The 22,874-nt window shown below is 42.1% G+C and overlaps 3 protein-coding genes across 3 annotated transcripts; all 3 read left to right on the forward strand.

Annotated features, from left to right (window-relative positions):
• The first annotated feature begins 2,746 nt into the window (after positions 1–2,746).
• On the forward strand, positions 2,747–3,382 carry LOC145819163 (uncharacterized). Its single transcript, XM_082913122.1, has one exon. The coding sequence runs from the start codon at positions 2,747–2,749 to the stop codon at positions 3,380–3,382; it is 636 nt and encodes a 211-aa protein (XP_082769248.1).
• A 1,433-nt stretch (positions 3,383–4,815) lies between these two features.
• LOC145819164 (uncharacterized) lies at positions 4,816–6,084 on the forward strand. Its single transcript, XM_082913123.1, has 3 exons — positions 4,816–4,998; positions 5,131–5,391; positions 5,683–6,084. Exons 1-3 carry the CDS (start codon positions 4,816–4,818, stop codon positions 6,082–6,084), a joined length of 846 nt encoding a protein of 281 aa, XP_082769249.1.
• Positions 6,085–22,154: 16,070 nt separating this feature from the next.
• Positions 22,155–22,592, forward strand: LOC145819165 (uncharacterized). The gene has a single exon (XM_082913124.1). The coding sequence runs from the start codon at positions 22,155–22,157 to the stop codon at positions 22,590–22,592; it is 438 nt and encodes a 145-aa protein (XP_082769250.1).
• Positions 22,593–22,874: the final 282 nt, after the last annotated feature.

Genomic DNA, 22,874 nt, shown 5'->3' on the forward strand with positions numbered 1-22,874 from the left:
AAGTCGCCTCCTCAACCCCATGGTGTCATCACAACACTTGTACCACTGGAATTGTCTTATCTCACAAGACTTAGTCCTGAGTATCTAAGACTATAACCGGTCCCTCCTTATATGAGGCATCCTCATCTACCGCTAACTCGGTTCAATCCAACACGTGTGATGGATCCGACTCGTATTTTCGAAGCATAGAAATGTGAAATACATCATGAACCCTGGATATATGCTACATCTCCGATTCGCTCTAAAATCTCAAAAGGCCCAATAAACCATGGAGATAATTTACCACTCCTATCGAATCTCATTAACCCTCAACTCGATAAAATTTTAAGAAATACATGATCCCCTACCTCGAAAGACAAAGGTCTTCTTCTATGATCGGCATAGCTCTTCTGACGACTCTAAGCTGAAACCAACCTCTTACAAATAAGCGCAACCTTCTCTGTCATTTCCTGGACTAACTCAGGACCTATAATAGGTGTATCTATAGGGTTGGTCATACAAGGCCTCAAAAGGTGTTATTCATGTACTTGCTTGGAAGCTATTGTTGTAGGCAAACTCTATCAAAGGTAAGTGTTTCTCCCAAGAGCCCTTGAAATCGAGAATACAAGCCCTAAGCATGTCTTCTAAAATCTGGATAGTGCGTTCAGATTGTCTGTCAGTTTGTGGATGATAAACAGTGCTAAAAGTCAACTTAGTACCCACACCATTCTAAAAGTTCTACCATAACCAAGCGGTAAACCATGGATCCCTATCTGAGACAATAGTTACCGAGACCCCGTGAAGTTGAACTATGTCTCTAATGTACAACTTGGCAAGATAGTCTACTGAGTCAGTCATGCGCATAGGAATGAAATGTGTAGACTTAGTTAACCAATCAACAACTACCCATACAACATCACTAGCCCGTTAAATTCTCAGAAGACCAACCACAAAATCCATGGTGACATGTTCCCACTTCCATTTGGCTATAAGCAAGGGCTGTAACAACCCTGGCCTTCACTTGCTGACAAGTAAGGGACCTCGAAACAAACAACGCCATATCTCTCTTCATCTCCCTCCACCAAAACTGGCGAAAAAGGTCATGATACATCTTTGTGCCTCCTAGGTGTACCACAAGGCGCGAATAGTGAAACTCCCGAAGTAACTTCTCCCTATAAGACTCTGGTATGAAAAGACGATCAAGATATCTAACACTCATGTCAATATATACATTCAAGCCCTTTTCTACTTTCCTACTAGATATCTTCTCCCTGAGGGTTTCTATCTGGTGATCACCCCGCTGTGCTTCTATAACTCAGCTCAGAAGTGTAGGTTGTGCAACTATAGTAAACAAAGCAGCCGATTCACTAGACTCGCCAAGATATAAGTTAAACTTGCCAATAGCGCCCAACATCTCCCATTTCCAGATGGCAATACTAGCTACACTGCTAATGGACTTCATACTCAAGGCATCGACCACTACATTGGAAATCCCCGGATGATAATGCAACTCAAAGTCATAATTCTCCATGTGGTGGCAGAATAAATGAGATTGAAGGAAGCTTATAAGCCGGCCAATTGAAGAAAAGGCCATGTATAAATCAGCCAGCAGATAGCCCATTGGCCCATGCGTCAAACTAATGGGAAAGATGGCCGAGTACAAGTCGGCCCATAACGGGTCCATTAGGGAGGGGCCGTAGCCGAGTAAAACCAAGTTAGAGAGCCGTCAAAGCCGTATATCCTATGGGCTGTATGGAGGCCCAAGGATGAGGAAGAAGCCCAGAAGAAATAAGTGGGCCCCTGGAGGGCCCCTGGGAAACATTATAAAATAAGGAGCCATAATCACAAAGAATGGGAGAAAAACCCAAAAAAGTGAGTGAGGAAAAGAAAAGATCAAAAAGGTCTATTTGAATGAGAGAGTGTTTCTAAACTCACTTCACCACAATTGGCGCATCTGTGGAAAAACTCAAGCGCATTCATGACAGACGTAACAGATGATCCTCCATCCGTTGGTGGCGATGTTACACCAAGAACCATGCTTGGCCCGGAGAATATCACCACACGAGGAGCCTTGAAATTCGATCTAGTAACACAGTCTTCACCTTCGACCTCGATGCAGTAAACCATGCAGACAATAATGGACCAAGAAAAATGAAACGAACAATGTCTAGAAGAAATTGCAGCTGACAACAGACAATTACGTAAAGAGTTGGCTTTGGAGTTAGACAAATCGCAGCAGACTGCACCATATCACGAGTGGGGTCGGTCACCAGGACAGAAAAAAGATAATCAACGATGTAGGCATCGAAAACAAGATAGTAGGACCGCCTTCGACTCATTAACTCAAGAACCCAGAAAAAATGGGGTGTGTTGGCATGTCCAGCTCATTTGAGGGGAGTCCATATGTACAATACAAGCAAGAAAAAAGTGATGGTTTAGACGAGGAAGACAGACATAATCCTTTCACACGACAAATTACAAGGGTCGTCCTGCCTAAAAAATTCAAAGCACTGATGTTTACGCTGTATGATGGTAAATCGGATCCTACGGATCACATTCGCCATTATAAGCAGGCAATGACGTTGTACATTGATGACGAGGCACTTAAGTGTTGCATGTTTCCGAGCAGCTTGGGTCCTTTATTAGTCCGGTGATATTATAAACTCGAACTGGCCTCGGTGAAGAGTTTTCATTAGCCCCAAAATCCTTCCAGGCAAGATTTATCACTAATGAAGTTCAGCCTAAGCAAGCCGACTCGCTCTGGGCAATGCAAATCAAGCCGGAAGAAACCCTTCATGAATATTTGGAGCGCTTTTGGGAATGTTTCAACCTGGTTGACAATGCATACAATGACTTAATGGCCATCACTGCCTCCAAGATGGATTTACACCCTGATAGTCCACTCCGGAGCTCGTTGACTAGGCGACCTCCTAAAACAGTGTGGGCCTTAATGAAGAAGGTGGAGGAGTACTGCAAGGTAGAGGATGATGCCCTCCGTGCCAAAGTAGGTCAGAAGGTCATGGAAATGGCAGCACTTGCCTTGGTACAGTCGATAAGGGTAGCCCCATTAGAAAGGAGCCCTGAGCCACGAGACAAGCCAAAACAAGAAAGTCGTCGAGACCTACGCCGATCGAAGGACCAGCATTCATGCCAATCGAGCAAGCAATATCAAACGGAAAGCAAAAGCCCCAGCCGATCTGACAAGAAGTATACTGAGTTGACTGAACCACTTAGCAAGATACTCCCCAAAGTCCAACACCCACCCTTCTTTAAGTGGCCGACCAAGATGATTGGGCCCCTCGACACAAGTCGAAGGGATCGGCGATGTGAATACCATAAGGACCATGGGCATGAAACTGACAGATGCTACGCCTTGAAGGACCATCTTGAGGAGCTAGTGTAGGATGGCTGATTGGTTCAATACCATTCCCATAAGGTCAACACATCCGATGTAGTAGCTCTGCACCTAGATTCACCCCCACTGGGTGTAATTCATATGATATATAGTATTCTGTTTCCAAACATCATCTATACGATTCAGTCTCTACAGTCTCAACCATGCCCATCCAAGCCGTCCACACCAGTCAAATGGCCTTGTTAGACTGGCAAGATCAGCTTCGACGACACAGATCTTGAGGGGGTGATCTTTCCCCACGACGATGCTCTTGTTATCGAGTTACGCATAAACAAATTCATTGTTGAACGCATTCTGATAGATCAGGGGAGCACATCAGAGATAATGTACTATAAGGCATTTCTTAAACTAGGCTTCACAGATTCAGACCTACTACCGGCAGAATACCCCTTATTCGGCTTCAACACAAATAGTAAATACTCCATGGGCAAGGTCAAAATTGCGGTGCGTACAGGCACCAGGACACTCGACGTGGAGTTTCTGGTCGTTAAGATTTCATTGCCATACAACATGATCATGGAGAGAACCTAGTTACACGCAATGCAGGCCGTACCAAGCACTTATCATCAGTTACTCCGCTTCCCAACACAACATGGTGTTGAACAGATTCGTGGCTCTTACAAGTCGGCGAAGGAGTGCTACCTTATTGCTTTGGTAAAGAGACCAAGGGAGATAGAAGTAAACTCCATAAAAATTTCAGACCGAGAAAGCCTCGAGGATGTTGGCAAACTCCCCACCAATAAGGCAATTAAAGATCTTGATCTGATTGGACTTGCAAATGAACCAGATAAATTTTTCCTGATCAGCACTTGTCTCAATGCCAATGAACGCCAGGAGCTGATTTCATTCCTACTCAGCAACATTGATCTATTCACCTGGACGCCTTATGAGATGCCAAGAGTGGACCCTAGCGCAGCACAACACTATTTGAATGTTGGCCCAAAAGCTAAGCCTGTCATCCAGAAGAGCTGCTGATCTGCAGCTGAGCGTACTTCTACCGTTGTTACGGAAGTCAACAAACTTCTAAAGGCCAGAGCAATGCACGAAGTAAATTACCCCACTTGGTTGTCCAACACTGTTGTTGTTAAGAAGAAAAATGGATCCTGGCATATTTGCGTGGACTTCACGGACTTGAACAAGGCCTATCCTAAGAACTGTTTCCCTCTCTCCAGAATTGACCAACTAGTTAACGCAACTGCGCACCATCAACGTAAAAGCTTCTTGGATGTGTACAGAGGTTATCACCAAATTGCCATGCATCCTGAAGACCAAGAAAAACTGGTCTTCCTCACCCTGAGGGGCACTTATTGTTATAAAGTCATGCCTTCAGCCTGAAGAATACCGGGGCAACTTACCAGAGGCTTGTCACTACCATGTTTAAGAAGCAACTCGGCCATACAATGGAATTTTATATTTATGACATGGTGGTAAAATCCAAAGAAAAGCATGCCCACTTATCCGACTTGTCAACAACCTTCGACATTCTCCAGAAGTACAGGATGAAACTTAACACCTTAAAGTGTGCGTTTGGTATCGGATCTGGCACATTCCTTGGCTATATTGTGAGCTATCGTAGAGTAGAGGCCAACTCGAAGAAAATTATGGTAATCATGGAACTCGGCTCCCCTCAATCGGCCAAAGAAGTGCAGAAGTTAATGGGTATAGCCGCAGCTCTCAACAGATTCATCAGCCGTTCTTCAGATCGTTGTTGACCATTTTTTCACACCCTTTGGCAGGGAAAGGCATTTCATTGGACCTCTGAATGTCAATCCACCCTCGACGGATTGAAAGCTTATCTCCGTTCGATTCCTCGTTTAATAACTCCATCATCGGATGACCCACTCATCCTATATCTTGTTGTATCAGATCGTGTGGTCAGCGCCGTGTTGCTAAAAGAAGAGCTAGGCGAGCAAAGGCCCATTTTCTATATTAGCAAGGCAATGATGGATGCCGAGACACGGTACCTACTGTTGGGAAAATTGATTTTGGCCCTTGTGGTAGCCGCCAGGAAATTAATGCACTATTTCCAAGTCCATACAATAACTATGCTGACGAACTACCCCCTCCGAACAGTACTTCACAGTGTGGAATCATTAGGGCACGCTTCGAAATGGGCATTAGAACTCGGCTAATATGACATCCAGTTCACTCTTAGGACGGCTATCAAAGGGCAGATTTTAGCTGACTTTGTTGCCAAGTTCACTGGCTGTCATGCCGGCTTGGAACTAAAGCAGCCAGCCTTCTGACCCCAATAGGAGTGGAGAATGTATGCTGGGGATATTTGGCAGATGTACTACGACGGTTCATCTAATCAGCGTGGTAGTGAGGCAGGAGTAGTGATTATGACCCCTGAGGGCGCAATAATCGAGCAAGCAGTCAAACTTGGTTTTGATGCATCCAATAATGAGGTCGAGTATGAGGCTTTGTTAATCTGCTTCTGTAACATGCTTTGCATTGGTGCTAAGCGATTACAGGTCTTCTGCGATTCAAAGCTAGTCATCAATCAATTGAAGGGGGAGTATATAGCTAAGAACGACCGAATGGTAGCTTACATGAAGATGGCAAATTCATTGCTCATACAGTTCGAGCACCACGAGCTGAATCAGATTACCTGTGACCAAAATACACATGTAGATGCTCTCACTTGCTTGGCTTTCTGCCATCAATTTGGAAGTCAAACGAACCATTGAGATGGGATTCGTCCTCGAGCCGAGTATTAGCCACCCGGAATCCGTTAGTCAAAGTCATTGATCCGAGGCCGAGTTAGACGGATCCCATCGCTGCATTTTTATCCTCCAAACAGCTGCCAACCGATAAGAAGGAGGCCCATAAGCTGCGGAACAAAGCCTTGCGCTATTATTTGGATCCCCATGGAAAGCTCTGCAAAAAGTCTCTCTCATGGCCGTATTTGGAATGTGTGCATCCAGACCTAGTGGAGGATTTTTTGGCCGAAATACATGAAGGCAGTTGCGGTGCCCATTCCGGAGGCCGTTCACTGGCCCATCGAGCCATAATCCGAGGGTATTATTGGCCCACTATGCAAACTGATGCAGAGAACTACGTAAAAAAGTGTGAACAATGCCAAAAATTCTCTCCCTTGACTCATATGCCCGCGAAATAATTGAATGCCGTCACTAGCCGTTGGCCTATCGTCGGACCACTTCCAAGAGCACCAGGAAGTAAACGGTTTTTTATTGTCATAATGTATTACTTCACAAAGTGGGTCGAGACGAAACCATTGGCACACATCTAAGACGTAGACATCAAACGCTTTGTATGGAAGAACATTATAACATGATTCGACATACCGCGAGCACTTATATCCGACAATGGCACCCAATTCGACTGTGGTGTCCATCGTGAACTATGCGACACATATGGTATACGGCCGTACTTCTCCTCACCAGGTTATCCACAAAGCAACAACCAAGCTGAGGCCTCCAATAAATTGATCTTGGATGGCATCAAGAAACGATTAGAAAAGGTCAAGGGACAGTGGGTTGAAGAATTGCCCAGTGTACTATAGGCTCATCGTACAACGCCGTGGTGACCTACCAGCGAAACACCATTCACCATGTGCTTTGGGTCGGAAGCTATCATTCCTCTTGAAATCAGCCTATCCACTCTAAGATCAAAGGCCTTTAACACAAAACAAAACAATATGATGTTGGCCTTAGATCTAAATTTGATTGAAGAACGTCATGATCGAGCTCTTGTGCATATGGCACGGTACCAGTAGCAACTCGCCTAATCATATAATCAGCGCATGCAGCAGTGCCGTTACACCCTAGGGGAGTTGGTTCTCAAGAAAGTGTTGCCTGCTACCAAAATTTGACAGACGACAAACCGGGCTCCAACTAGAATAGCCTTTGTCAGGTCGACTCAATTGCTGGGATAGGGGCATATCAACTCTCAGACATGGCTGGCCAGAAAATTCCCCGACTATGGAATGCGAATAAACCTCTGAATTCGGAGCACCCTTTGTGCTTGGCACAATTGGCCATTACTAAAAGACTCCGAATTCGGAGCACCCCTCATGCTAGTCACAATCGGCCGAACAAGCCTTCGAATTCGGAGCACCCTTTGTGATTAGCACAATTGGCCATTACTAAAAGACTCTGAATTCAGAACATCCCTCAAGCTAGTCATGATCGGCTGAATAAGCCTCTGAATTCAAAGCGCCCTTTGTGCTTAGAACAATTGGCCATTACTAAAAGACTTTGAATTCGAAGCGCCCCTCATGCTAGTCATGATCGGCAGAATAAGCCTCCGGATTCGAAGCGCCCTTTGTGCTTGCACAATTGGCCATTACTAAAAGACTCCGAATTCGGAGTGCCCCTCATGCTAGTCACAATGGGCCGAATAAGACTTCGAATTCATAGCGCCCTTTGTTCTCGCACAATTGGCCATTACTAAAAGACTCTGAATTCGGATCCCCCCTCGTGCTAGTGACGATCAGCCAAATAAGCCTCCGAATTCAGAGTGCCCTTTGTGCTCGGCATAAATTGGCCATTACTAAAAGACTCCGAATTCAGAGCGCCCTTCGTGCTAGTCACGATCGGCCAAATAAGCCTTCAAATTCGAAATGACCTCAGCTTACGAATAGTTGGCCCTCCGTAATCGGTGGAGTGCCATGTCACTAATTATGCGATCAAGGTTAGACTTTTCTGAATTAAATATAAAATTCTTGCAAGTGGCACACATCATATTACACAAAAGAAACAAACACAATAGGCACTAAAGCAAATTGCAAAGAGTTTATTATAACAGATGGCAATACTTGTTATAGTTACAAATCTATTAAATTACTCAGACTCTCGCAGAGATAGTCGCGGCCTCTCCCTTGTTTTCCTCCTCTTCATCGTCCGCTTTCTCAGTGTCGTAGGCCTCGAATGGAAACTTATAATTTTGGTACAAAGGAGACGCCAAGTCAATACTCGCAGCCTGAAAAGCCTTAAGCCATCCGTGTTTGAAACCACAATTCTCGTATCGGTAAACATCGTCGGCCAACTTCTCCTTGGTCTTCTTGATGCTGACTTTTTGCTCGTCAAAGAAGCCTTCCTCATAAGCCTGAGATCGTATGGCCTCTTTGGCAAACACTGCGGCTGTATCCCGATTGAGTATAACATGATTAATCAGCCACTGGTTGACCCTATCGGTAACGGCCGTATTCGCCGACCCCGCGGGCTGCTTCTCAGCGGCACTGGCTTTGCGCATTTCATTTTCTGCCTTCTCTACACGGCGTTCCAAATCCCGAATCCGCCCTTCCTTTTGTGCAATCTCTTTCTGGACGGCCCGAAGACACATTCCGGTCTCATATGCACAGTAGAGTCCCTTGATTAACCCATGGACACCATCTCTAAAAACTTCATAGTCGCCCTGCCCGACCATAGATTGCTGCACTTCGGGTGGAAATATTTGCCGAGTAAAATCCACCACAACATTCGGAGAGAGAGAGAGAGAGAGAGTGTGTGTGAAGAAATCTGATAAAGAAACCTTTTAGAGAGAGAAAGATCAAAAAAGTGAAAGAAAATATCTTATTTCCATATTGATATACTCACAGGCCGCTCAAGCGACCAAAACACTGCTCGAACGTCAGACACAAAGAACCACTCGAGTGACCAAATCATGGCTCAAGCGCACAACGATCCCATCCCAATAATTCAAACCTGCAAAGATGTTGTTTGAGTGAAAGAAATACCACTTGAGCATCAAACACAGCACATCACTCGGGCGACCAACCCATTGCTCGATTTTCATTAGTAGATACACCAATCTTTCATCAATTTTAGTCAAAACTCACTATCACCATTAATGTCCATATATGTATATACATATATATATATATATATCACCCATTCCAAATAACACATTCATATCATAAAATTAACACGTATTTAAACTGAAATATAGATATACAAGGGTAAAAATATTCCTACCTCAAAAGTTGTGAAATGAGAGATGAAGACCGAAAGATGAATATCCATGATAACAAGATCCAATCGGTCCAAAATGTAGCTCTTGATGAGATGAACAAATTTAATAAAGGAGCAAGGATGGATTCTAGCTAAAATAAATGAAGTCTTGTGTTTAAGAGTTAGGGTTTTTGAAAAAGGGGTTTAAAGACAAAAAGAGAATGAAAACGTGAATCCAAAATGTGTTTAGATTGAAATTTAAAACTGTTGTCCCGAATAGACTACTCGAGCGAACTTTCTATTGCTCGAGCGATGCACATTAAATAACAGACTGCTTGAGCGAACTACCCACTGCTCGAGCGGTAAACACAATGTCTCAGAAGTTTTGTAGAGCTACAATGAAACTACTGGAAGCTAGATGTCTTCACTAAAGCGACCACTCTACCGCTTGAGCGGTCTCACTTGCAAATGAGCAAAATACTAAGAGCTCTATTTATCTACTCTAGCGACCAAGTGATCGCTTAAACAAGTTGTTACATTCTACCCCCCTTAAGGAATTTCGTCCTTGAAATTTCGTGATTCCTGCTAAAACCTAAAACAACACCAACAATCCCCAAGAAGACTAACATCATACTAACAACCGTCCTAATATGTATAATATAATCAAAGAAGAACAAAATCAAATCACAACTCATAAAATAAAATGAAAGTTTGAGTTTTTATGAAAGCAACACTTTTCTATCATAGCTTCTTCACAATTCAAACATATAATACTTAGGAAAATAATTAATCGTCCAGATTAAGCATCGTTAAGCAATTTTTGATATTTCTCATGGACCTCGGCTTCTCGCTCCCAAGTAGCTTCTTCCATCCCGCGGTTACGCCACAATACCTTTACTAAGGAAATAACCTTGCCTGTCAAAACTTGCTCTTGAGAATCCAAGATCCTTATCGATCTCTCTTCATAAGTGGCATTTTCATCTACTTTTAGACTTGTCCAAATCAAAACATGAGAGGGATTGGGTTCACACTTACAAAGCATGGAAATGTGAAATACATCATGCACCCCAGAGAGTTATAGTGCTAAGGCAAGATGGTAAGCTACTTCCCTGACCTGTTCTATAACATCAAAAGGGTCAATGAACCTAGGTGATATTTTCTACTTTGCCCAAATCTCATTAAACCCTTCCTGGGTGATATTTTCAAAAAGATGTGATCACCTACTTCGAAGGGCAAAGGTTTTCTCCTCTAGTTGGCATAACTCTTCTTTCAGCACTAAGCCGTGATCAACCTCTTCTGAATAAGAGCCACTTTCTCAGTGGTCTCATAGACTAATTCGGGTCCCAGTATGTGTGAATCTCCCACCTCGGTCCAGCACACAAGTGATCTACAAGGATGCCTATACAAAGCTTCAAATTGTGCCATCCCAATGCTAGCCCAATAACTATTATTGTAGGAAAACTCTGCTAAAGGCAAGCGCCTCTCCCATGAACCTTTGAAGTCTAATACACAAGCTCTCAACATATCTTCTAGAATTTGGATGGTGCGCTTGGATTGTTCGTCCGTTTGAGGGTGATAGGAAATACTAAAGGTCAATTGTGTACCTATAACATCTTGCAAACTTAGCCGATAAAGTGAGGGTCTCTATCCAAGACAATACTCACCAGAACCCCGCAGAGTCAAACAATCTCTTTAGCATATAATTCAGCCAAATAATCAATCGAATCACCCATACATAGAAAAAAAATAGGCCGACGTAGTTAGTCGATCCACAACTACCCAAATTGCATCATTACCCTCTGTGTTCTGGGAAGGCCTAAGACAAAATCCATAGTGATGTGCTCCCACTTCCACTTGGCTATTAGTAAGGGTTACAATAACCTGGCTAGCTTTTGGTGTTTTGCTTTGACTTGTTAGAAGGTTAGCCACCTAGATACAAATAATGCCACATCTTGCATCATTCCTCTCCACCAAAATTGACGGCTATGATCACGGTACATTTTTGTGCCTTCCAAATGCACTGGCAGGCGTGTGTAGTGAAATTCCCGAAGGACTACAAATTTCTAGCACAAAGAGGCGGTCTAGATACCGAATACTAGCATCAAAATGTACCCTCAAACCCTCCTCCTCCTTTTCTTAAGGTATTTTTCCTTGGATTACCTCCACTTTGGAATCACCTTGTTGTGCTTTTATGATCTGTGTTATGAGCGTTGGTTGTGCAAGGATAGAAAACAAAGGTGGCATGTTCAAGAGACTCGCTAAGGTGTAAGTCAAATTCGTTCAAGTTACTTAACATCCCCTATTCCCTTATGGCAAGACTAGTGCTCATGGATTTTCAGCTTAAGGCATTGACCACCACATTGGTTTTTCTTGGATGATAGTGCAATTCAAAATCATAGTCTTCCATAAACTCTATCTACCTCATTTGGCGTAGGTTCAAATCTTTTTGGGAGAATAGATATTTAAGGCTTTTATGGTTTGAAAACACATCAAATTTCTCCCCATATAAATAGTACCTCCAAAGTTTTAAAGCAAAGATAACTGCGACTAACTTAGGTCGTGAGTTGGATAGTTCCTCTCGTGAGTTTTCAGCTGGCGCGACCCATATGCCACAACCTTACCCTCTTGCATCAAAACACACCCCAAACCTTCTCTAGAGGCATCACAATAAACAGTGTAACCTAACCCTCTCTCTGGAATAATCAAGATTACTGCAATAGTCAACCTAGTTTTCAATTCTAGGAAAGATTTCTACAATGCGTCACTCCAAACAACTTCCTTTGGTGATTAACCTAGTCAATAGAGAAGCTAGAGCAGAAAAATCTTTCACAAACCATCTATAATACTCGGCAATGCCCAAAAGGATATAAATTTCAAAGGCGTTCTTTGTTCTTTCCCAATTTTGCACGGCCTTTATTTTTAAGAACCCACTATATCCCCATCTCTAGAAACAACGTGACCCAAAAATTTCACCTCGAATAGCCAGAACTCACACTTTTAGCATATAACTGGCCGTCTCTAAGCAATTGTAAAACAATACGAAGGTGTCCCTCATTGTCCTCCTCAGAAGGTAAATAAATGAGGATGTCATCTACGAAGACTACCACAATTGCTTAGACACTGACACTCTTCAGTCGCTACAAGGTCAGGTACAAAACGGGATAAGCTAGTAAAGGTGGCCTCAAACTCTGCCCCTGTAGAATCAAATTGCTCAAGATCCTAGACATTCTCTAGCAGTAGGAGAAAGGTATTTCTCCAGAAAGGCGTGAGAAAATGCCTTCCAAGTGTGCTCAATTTAGCCTTTGGCATACTTTCACCATTAGCCTACATCTCCTTTCAACTGGTAGGTGGCAAATGCTATTCGAAGTTCACCCTCACAGATATCTAAGATCTCGAATGACTTAGTGATTTGATCCAACCATTCATCGACCTTTAATGGCTAGGCGCCACCATGAAATTCAACAAGGTTGGAGCAGAAGAACATTTTTGAAAAACGAAGCCCTTGACTCCCCTTCCACAGTCCTAGCCGCTTTCTCGGCCATAAGAATTTCCATAGACTCTCTAAGTGCCTCAACCATTTCTCGAGCCAAAGACCCCATTACGTCTTGGGCAGGTGGGGCGACCACATTGTTCTAACACACTCCTTCTTCTTGTGAAGGGATCTCATATTGGACCAGAATGTTCCGACCTTCTCGACGAGGTTTTCCACGACCTCAAACGTGTCCAGAAATCCTATAAGAATTAGAGATAAAATTTTAAATTTGGAACTAACAATCTCGCACTTAATTTCAACCGTTACAAGTTAACTAGCATGAAAACATGTATACACCTAAGTCACATTAGACAATCCACATATGTACCTGTAGAAACCCCATTTTTGACTGTCCTCAAGACTCGGACGTCATCGATTGTGCACTCAATGATTGTGCTTGTTTATGTTCATTTTGAGTGCTCGAAGTCCTCGGTGGAGTACCTTGCCTTTAAGCCTTGAAACCTTATCTGTTTTATGCACGGTTTTGGACCAAAAGCTTGTTGTTTCAAGTCTGGAAGAGTGGGTGACCTGTCGGCCAGCCCCTTGGGCTGTCGGCCTTGGCTTGTGCTTGTCGGCTACCGATGGTGGCCGACGACCACCGGTCTCTTTTTCCAGATATTTGTTGACAGCTGTGCCAGTTGTTGCACACTAAGCTACATCTCCATACACATATATGGTAGGATGTTCCTAAGCTCAAGACTTGTTTTCTATATATCAGAGGGTTCCTCCCCCATTTTGGAGGGTTAGCAATTTTAGACCAAAAAAAATATCTCCCTCTCTAGCTTTCTCTCTCTCTCTCTCTCTCTCTCTCTCTCTCTAGATATTTTGTGCTTGGTTGCCTAGTTTCTCTATACTTTTGCATACCAACTCTTAATCAAACTTGACCATCTTTGAGCTGAGGTTTCTTGGAGTCTTGTTTGAGGTCTAGAAGGAGGTTTGAGCTTGAATGTGTGCCAAATTTGTGCTTTGCTTCAAAGGTATAGCACTTACCTTGTTTATACTTGTTTTGTATCTTTGTTTTGCCATCTATTTCAACTGTTTTTGGGCTGATTTTAAACTGTCAAAAACTCTGTTTTTATGGTTTAAAAGTGTTAGTTTGAGGCTATTTTGGGTTAGGGGGTGGTCCACCCTCTTTACTCCTTCACTTGTTAAGCTTTTGTGCCATTATTCATCACTTTAAAACTAACTTTTTTGGGCCTTTTAACCACTGAATTTCAAAGTTTTTTCAGTGGTTAAAAACTCATTTTGAAGTCCAAAATTGGAGGAGTTAGCCTCCCCTCCTTGTGTCTTGCTTGTATGCCTAGTTAGCCTCATGTATTAGCTTATTGTTTTAGTTTTTTGTGGCTTAAGTCCAGCATGTTTTAGACTATGTTTAGGGCTGTTTTGCCTCTATTTTTGATTGGTTAATTCATTTGAGCCTTGTATGGCATGGTTGTAGTGTAATTTCCTTCACTAGCTTGGTGTTTTAGGGTTTTAATCACCATTGTTTTGAGTTGATAGCATGTTTTAGTGTTGTTTTGCACTTAATTTCAGCACTTTAACCTCTGCAATCTCCCTCAATTCTTCACTCTTTTGTTTGCTTTGAAAGTGGTTTTAAAAACCTTGTTTGCCTAAGTGTGAAATGGAGGTGCTAGACCTAATGGTTTAATCCCTTAGCGGGTTCATTACCAACAGTGTAATTCCTTTTTCATGCCCAAATCTACTTGAGGTTTGAGCGATCTTTCCATTAGAGGACAATCACCAATGGACAATTGGATTAATGGATGGTTTGATAATTAAAATGAGTAAATAAAAAATGACAAGTAAAAGAGGCAAGAAAAGCATCTTTCGTGTTGCATTGCATGTGTTCGAATCAGACGTTAATTGGAACACAAGGAAAATGGGACATTTTATACTCAAAAGTGATGAAATGTGCCACTTTCCTTGGTCACCATTGCCCTTGATTATGCATGATAGGATGGTGGTCATTTTGGTCTTGTTTGTGCATTTATTAAACTCGTACAAACTTGGTCCCTTCGCCATCATGCATGGAAATTGCTTGATTGGTGGTTTGAAGGCCAAGAGTTTCTCTCCTTTGAGCTTGTGTGATGATAAGGAGGGTAAACAATACAAACAACCTGTGAGAATACACTGTTTTGCTCTGTTTTGCTCTCTGTTGCAGCATGTAAGTGTGAACCAGCAGTGACCGACAGCCACCATCAGTAGTCAACTGGCCACCATTGGTAGCCGACCGGCCCCTTGTCCCTCTTGTCGGCCATCAGTGATTTTTGCACAATGTGTTGGTAAGATGAAGTAGAGGTGTTCTGGAAGTTGGCAGAATTTTTAGTGATCCAATGCACAAACAGAGGCTTGTAGAAGCAAAACAGCGGCTTTGCGAGTGGAATCGAGCGCGTGCATGAGCCTCCCTTTCATTTTCAAGCTCGCTTATCGATTTAATATCTAGCTTAGATGCATGTTGTAATTAATTAGTTGTAGCTAATTAAGTGTTTTAAATAATTAATTAGTTTAACTAGTTATTTGATTTTGGTTTGTAATAATTAGTTAACTAGAATAGTTATTTGATTTCGATTTGTAATAATTAGTTAGCTTAATAAGCATAGCTAGTTAGCTTATTCATTTGGACCCTCCTTCGCGAGGGCGTAATGTTGTAATAAGTGTGCGTGCGTGCGTTTGTGTATGTCTTCCAACCCTACGTCTTTCTCCCTTTTATTTAACCGCTTTTGATGGTTAGATTAGGAGCATATTTCGATTAGCATACCTTATGCTTGCATCCATTCATTTGTATTGCATGCACCGAGGCTCCGCACATCATTCAAACTGCATTGCCATTTCAATATCTTATTTGAATACGAGTTTAATCGCATGTTGTTCAAATTGCTTCATATGCCATATTAGTAGCCGAGCCTATTAATTGCATTATTGCAAACATTGTATTAGAAATTTAACATAGTTAGGATCATGCATCTTTCTAACTAGTTTTTGTTTTGGCTTGGAGTACTAGGTGAGTTTTTACGCTTTAGCCTACTTGCATGCGTGTGAGTGCCACAGAGAGGGAGATTTTATAATCTGGCTTGGGCCGTGGAGGTGACGGGGCAAATTGGGCCAGGCAAGTTTGGGTCGAGCTAGGTTGGGCTAATCCGGTGGTAGTGTGCTCGGTCAAGGCCCAGGTTCGATTTGGCCAGGATAATTTGGGACTGCGGGCCCGGTTCACTTTATTTGCTCGCTGAGTTAGGTGGGTCAAATCCTCCGCAAACCAATCCAACCAAGCAGGAGCTCGGTCATAGCGGAGGGCGGCTGAGCCGCAGTGGAAGTAATGCATGTCATAATGGAGCTCGGTCATAGCGGAGGGCGGCTGAGCCGCAGTGGAAGTAATGCATGTCATAATGGAGCTCGGTCATAACGGAGGGCAGTTGAGCTCAGCCATAACAGAGCTTGGTTCAGAGCATTGCATGTCTCGGAAGTAATGCGGTCGTAGGAAGAGGGGGCAGCGCCGGGCTGTCCGTTCGTGCCAATGCCGTTTGAAGGTTTGGTTAGGTGGTGTTTAGCTGTATTTGCGCTGACACGTGGGAAAGTGGGATAGGAGAGCAGGTCCATGCGTCAAAAGGCGAATGGACGTAGAGGCACATGCAGAAGGTATATAAACGTGACTGCGCCCTCATACTGAGGTATGGAACATCCTCTAGTGAGAGAAAAACTAACACATTGTCTCCCCTCTCTTCTCTCTCTCTCTCTAAGTGTCTGCTGACTTGACCGTCAGAGGAGTTTTCCGGCAGCGCACTGTTGGGTAACTCACCTTTGTTGTGTTCTTAAGTTGATTAGAGAAAGGAGCAGCTTGGACACGAGGAGTGCGGATAACGTCGAATATTTGGCTCCCGTACAATTGGCGCCGTCTGTGGGAAGATCTCGACAGATATAACCTGGTCCTCCAAGCTCATCCGATCATCTTTCATGGCGAACAACGACGAAGTACCATTGTCCACCATCGACGGTATTACCCCAGAGTCAGTCCGGCGGAAAGACAAACTTTTCGCCGTTCTGAGCATGGTGGGCCTGGAGACCTCACCAGGAGGACTCCCCAAAGATGCGATAGATAAGTGCACCAGAAGCATTGATCATTCGCAATGTCCAGACGGGCATCGGCGGCGAAGAGAGTCGCACGCTCAACACCTAGAGCACAAGTTGAGGGACCAAGACACCGTCATCCGGAGAATGGCAGTGGAGATGGAAGCTCTCAAGCAGTAAGTCAAAGGGAAGGGTGTTGCTGGAGTGGGTGACCACAGTGAGCGCACCCAATCCCGCCGCTTAGGCAGCCAGAGCCAGCGACACACCTCATCTCTCTCCATCACCAAAAGCTATGGGGTTGGAGACTTTGACTGGCCGGCGGAGAAGTCATGCTCGCAAGATAGCAGTTATCGTCCCTCATGTCCACCGACGACGTCGAGATATTCCTACTCCGCTCGTTCGGAGGACTTAAGGCACGTCTTGGAAGAACAAGCACGCCGGCAAGAGGCTCAGAGGGTGCCGGCGCTCCAGCGGTTATCCTATGGAGGTCGCGCCAGTGAAGAGGTCGTAATGCCGCCGTCCAGCTTCTAGCGGGCTTTCACCAGCCCAAGTTTATGCTCTATTACGGAAAAACTAATCCATACATGCACGTAAGACACTTCTGGCAGGTTATGGCTGAATATAGGCGTAATGATGCTCTCATGTGCCTTATTTTCCCGTCGAGTTTGGGCGAGTTGCGCTTGAAATGATTTGAGAGGCTTCTGGAGGAAAGCATTGAAAGGTGGCAGCAGTTGGCGGAAGCATCCGTGACACGATTCAAAACCAACACCAAAACGCCAAAGGAAGTTGACCACCTCCTAAGTGTCAAGATGGAGTTAGGAGACTATCTCAAAGCATACAACGCCATATATTGGGAGACTTTCAACGAGATCCTTGATTGCCCGACCAACCTGGCAATCACCCAATATCCTGGTTGGACATAGATTGCGGGACTCGCTCCCGATGAACCAACCAACTGCCATGGAGCTGTTGATGCAGCGCATCAACGAGCACATCCGAGTAGAGGATGATGCAACCGGGGCCACCCGCGAAGACAAATCTGGTGGCAATGGACAAAAGGGCGGCTGGCAAAGTCCACACGGTCGGACAGGAGACAAACCGTCCAAGTAACTGCGTAAGGAAATCAGACCGTCGTCTAGATCGTAGAAACTGGGGTAAAGGTCACTGCAACAACCGAGCAGTTATCCCCGCGATGACACGGCAGATGCAAACAGAAAGTGGAACGCTCGAACGGGCATCACCACGGTTTTCAAGATCCTAATCTACTGCATACTTAGTGAAATCCACGATGAGGTTTACGTTTGGTTTCCGGCTAAGTTAGGCGATACGCAGAAGGGCTTCAATCTGCAGTACCGCTGCACATTCCATAGGGAGCAAGGGCACCAAACGGAGGACTGTCTGCCCCTGAAGCAACACTTGCAACCGGTCACTTGGACTATTACATCGACAGGTGTGACGACCCCGCCATCTATAATATTTTATATTTGGTTAATTAAGGAGATTTAGAGTTTTAATTAGTCGCTATCCAAATTTAATTTTGGGTTTATGAGAATTGTGGAATTTGACTCGTATATGATTCTATTGAAGACTTATTTTGGAATTAGAAATTAAGGGTCCAAATGGCTTAAGGAAGTGAAGTTAAGAAGTTGAGTCAATTTAATTTTAATTACGAATCCATTTGGGAGTTTAATTAAATATTTGATTCAATTTAGTAAAATTGAGATTCAATTAAATTGGGTCCGAATTGGGGTTAATTAAGTTAATTAAATTATGAAGATTGAGAATTGTGATTATTACGAATTAAATTTATTTATGGGGTGTCCAATTTGAATGTGTAAATTATTGACGAAAATTTGAAGTCGGATTAGAAATTGAAAACCTAAATGGTTTGAGAAATCAAAATTTATAATGATAATAAGTTTAATTTAATATTTGGAGCCTTTTGGGAGTCCGACTAAAAATCTGTTTCAGATTGGTAAAATTAAATATAATTAATTGGGCCTTAACCAAAGATTAATTCGGCTAACTAAATATGTGGGATTTGTGATTAGTTAGGATTAATTAATTGCATGCTATCCAAGTGTTAATTATAATTAGACTAAGTGATATTTAATTAAGCTAATATATAATTAGAATGCTAATTGATCCTATTCAACTAATTAGCACATTGGTATGTTGGAGAGGTTTCTAGAATAAAAATCTGAGATTGTTGACAGGCTTATATACATGAGGAGAGAGAGAGAGTAGAAGCTTTAGTTTTGTTTTGTGCTAGAACTTTAAGCTCAAAAAAAAAAAAAAAAAAAAACATTCTAAAGAAAGGGAGAAGGATCCGAGAGAGAGAAAGGTGCTGGAAATTCAACAAGGAGTCCAAATTTTGAAGGAAGAACGAGGGAAAAGAAAGGAAAATTTACCAAACATGCTGGAAATAAAGTTTAAGGTATGAAATCATGCTTGATTTCTTGTAGAATATTTATATTACCCTTGAAATTAAAGGTGAGTTTGGACTCAAAATCATGTAATTAATAGGAATTAGCAAGAAGCTGAAGAAATTTTAAATTATGTTTTAAGATTATGGAAGTATATTTGGAAATTAATTAGTTAGAGTTTGATTTCTATTATTCTTCATAAATTGAAACTCATCCCTGTATGCATGTTAGAATTTCAAGATTTTAGATTTAATTCATGTGTAAAAGATTGATAAGTTTAAATTTGGGTTAGATATGAAGAAAATTAATAAAAATCTAAATTAGAGTAATTCAAGAATTAAATTATGATTTGCTTGGGAAAAATATAAAATCAGTAGTTTTGATCCTAATTTCATATATGCAATTACTTCTTTAAAAGAGTTTATAATTTCAATTTCATGATTTAAGAGGAATTAGTAAAATGAAGAAGAAATTGAATTAGATTCAAAATTATGAAAGGAAATTGGTTTGATTTTAATCTCTAATCCATGCATGTAATGTAATTTAAGAGTTTTATTTAATTTAAACTTGTTATTGAATATATTAAATTAGTTAGTTTTATTGGAATTAAATATATGCAATGTTGGCTAGGAGAATTGACAAGAAAATGAAGAATTAGAGCTAAGATCAAGTTTATGAAGTTAAATAAGAAATTAATTACTTCGGGTTTGATTTTGGAATATCATGCATTAATTGAGTCTAATTTCTACATGCATGGACAAGTTCTACAAGTTTTAATATTTTAGTTGTACATGCATCATAGATTTCTAATAATGAATTTCATGTTTTGATGAAATAAGAATTAAGCTTTGGAAATTTATGGGTTTATAAACAATGGGCTTAATTTATAAATTAAAGAAGTTTTGATGTAAATGACTTAAAATTGATCATATTTTCTTGATTAATTAAGAGTTTGCATATTTGAGTACAAACATGCATTTTATAACGAATTGAAGGCTATTTGGCATATGCAAGCATGATAATGTTGAATTTCATGAAGTTGATAATGAATTGTACTAATTAAGTTGAAAATCAAGCCTATATTTAAGTTGAAAATTAATTTGCATGGGCTTTGAAGTTATGAAGTGAGTTTGATATGATTCGAGTTTATGAGATGGAATTATATAAATTTGAGATTCAAATCTTGTACAATTGGCCCTTATATTCATGTTGAAAGTTATATATATGTCTTATGATATTGATTACATTGGTTGGAACCAAGTTTGAAGCTCAAACATAATCTGGAAAAACCCAGAATTCGACCTATCCGCTCGAGCGCGTAGAGTCCCGCTCGAGCGCACCCTGTTTTACTAGACTCCTCGCTCAAGCGTCAAAAGTCTCGCTCGAGCGTAATTTGCAAGCAACCAGTACTTTTGCAAACCAAAGGGGTCCGCTCGAGCGGCCGAAGCTACGCTCGTGCGGAGGGCCTTGTTTCAGAATTTTGAAAAGATGTTTTATGCTTCATTTTCCGTTCTCTTTCATTTCAAAGCACTCTTAGGCATGCATTAAACATTGTAAATGAATTAAAGAACATGAAAGGAGCCTAAGAATGTTAAACAAGTTAAAGAACATAATGGATTGTAATATGACCCAATATGTTATGAATTATGTAGGGTCAAGCGCAGGGACGAACCAAGCACCAGAACACTGTGAGTAATAACTTGGTAAAGCTAAGTTCAAGATAAGATACTTTCTGCCTATGAAGTAAGATCTGTTCAATAAGATGCTATGTTTTATTCTATGAATGATTGTCCAACTCTGACAAGTATTTGTGACTTTATGCTATGATTCAAGTATGTTACGAATGACATTATGATATGATTCAAGTATGTTACAAGTGATATTATGCTATGATTCAAGTATGTTACAAGTTCCCAGTCTGGAGGTTCCTTTATGGAACTGACAAGTATTCTACACTCGGCTGGAGGTTCCTTTATGGAACTGACAAGTATTCTATATACTCGGTTGGAGGTCTCTTATGGAACTGACAAATACGACGTTTGATGCTTTGTATGTGATTTGTAACGCTAACAAATGTACTATGTAAGATTAAGCATGAACTCTAATTTCTATATATGAATTGAATAAGAATACGAATATGAATCTATTCTATGTACAAGACTCTATTTCTATATAGACATTATTCAGTTAAGTCTTTACTCTGTTATTATTCACTGGGCTCCAGCTCACTATATTATTTATGTATGTAGGTGATCAACCGCGTGACCAGGCCTAGAGCTTCTGCCTGGACTTTGTTTTTTCAGCCAACCTATGTGCCTCCCGTGGAGGTTCCAGATATGTCTAGTGGTTATGGCTAAGTACACAAGTACAAGTTTTGCTTCTTGTTTGGTTAAACAAGTCTTTGTTTATTTTTTAAATAGGGGTAAGTCCTTTTTTTGTCTACTCTGCATATATATGATGATGTAAGAATGACGTGTAAATATGTATATAAAAAGTTTCAAATTTTTCTGTCTCATATAAGTCTGCACAGCTTAATGGATGTTGTAATTTTGTTATTTACTTCCGCTAGCCCCTATTATTACGTTATTATGTCTCAGAGGCCTTCGGTAATCCCAGGATTACTGGCCGGTTACGATGCTAAACCTATAGGGGCGGGTTTGGGTCGTGACAACAGGGGCATCAGGGCCGTGCACCATGCACTGGCTGAGCCAAGTGGTTTAGACGCACTAGAAGCACCCCCCCAAGGAGTGGTCAATGTGATCCACGGTATAGTTGAGCCGGCGCAGGTATGTGAGCTCCGAGGGATGATCAAAAAAGCAGAACATATGAGGGAAGTTCTATCAGCCCAACCCATGATCAAAAGAGGCAAGACTGAGGAGAAAAATGTGCTCAGCTTCTCAAGCAGGGATCTTGAGCGCATTCAAACACCGCACAATGACACTCTATTGGTCACCCGTTGCGTTAGGGACTTTGATGTTAAGAGCATTTTGATCGATCAAGGCAGTTCGGTCGAGATCATGTACTACGATGCCTTCAAGCAGCTCAAACTCAGAGATACAGATTTGGCTCCGACAACTTTGCCACTGGTTGGTTTTAACTCACAACCGGAGTGGCCAATGGGAAAGATAATCCTACTGGTCAAAGCCAGATCTATGGTCAAGCAGGTGGAGTTCTGGGTGTTGAAGGTGCCGTCCACATACAATCTGATCCTAGGTAAGGGGTGGCTTCACGCCATGCAGGCGGTGGCGTCAATCTGCCACTAGGTTATGTGGTCCCCCTCAACTATAGGGGAAGTTGAGGAGATTTAGAGTGATCAAGTCATGGAAAAACAGTGTTTCGTGGCAGTGAATGGAAGCCAAGCAGCCAAAGGCATCGTACAAATGAACGGAGGCCCGGAAGATCAGAGTGTCCTGGATGATGTGGGCACTAGGGCCAAGAAAAAGGCTGTTGAAGATTTGGTGGAGGTGCAGATCGGCACAGAGAATCCTAACAAGTTCTTTTTGCTGGGATCCAGCCTGACCGCCCAAGAACGAACGGAGATGGTG

This window comes from Camellia sinensis, chromosome 2 (assembly GCF_055761805.1).
Source record: "Camellia sinensis isolate YWXY chromosome 2, ASM5576180v1, whole genome shotgun sequence".
NCBI lineage: Eukaryota > Viridiplantae > Streptophyta > Magnoliopsida > Ericales > Theaceae > Camellia > Camellia sinensis.

What these genes read in the sequence shown, in the direction of transcription:
- LOC145819163 (XM_082913122.1), top strand. Translation starts at nt 2,747, where the DNA reads ATGCAAATCAAGCCGGAAGAAACCCTTCATGAATATTTGGAGCGCTTT.
- LOC145819164 (XM_082913123.1), top strand. Translation starts at nt 4,816, where the DNA reads ATGGTGGTAAAATCCAAAGAAAAGCATGCCCACTTATCCGACTTGTCA. An exon ending in CCAACTCGAAGAAAATTATG is followed by an intron (nt 4,999 to 5,130) that starts GTAATCATGGAA and finishes ACCCTTTGGCAG; the next exon opens with GGAAAGGCATTTCATTGGAC. An exon ending in AATTGATTTTGGCCCTTGTG is followed by an intron (nt 5,392 to 5,682) that starts GTAGCCGCCAGG and finishes GATATTTGGCAG; the next exon opens with ATGTACTACGACGGTTCATC.
- LOC145819165 (XM_082913124.1), top strand. Translation starts at nt 22,155, where the DNA reads ATGAGGGAAGTTCTATCAGCCCAACCCATGATCAAAAGAGGCAAGACT.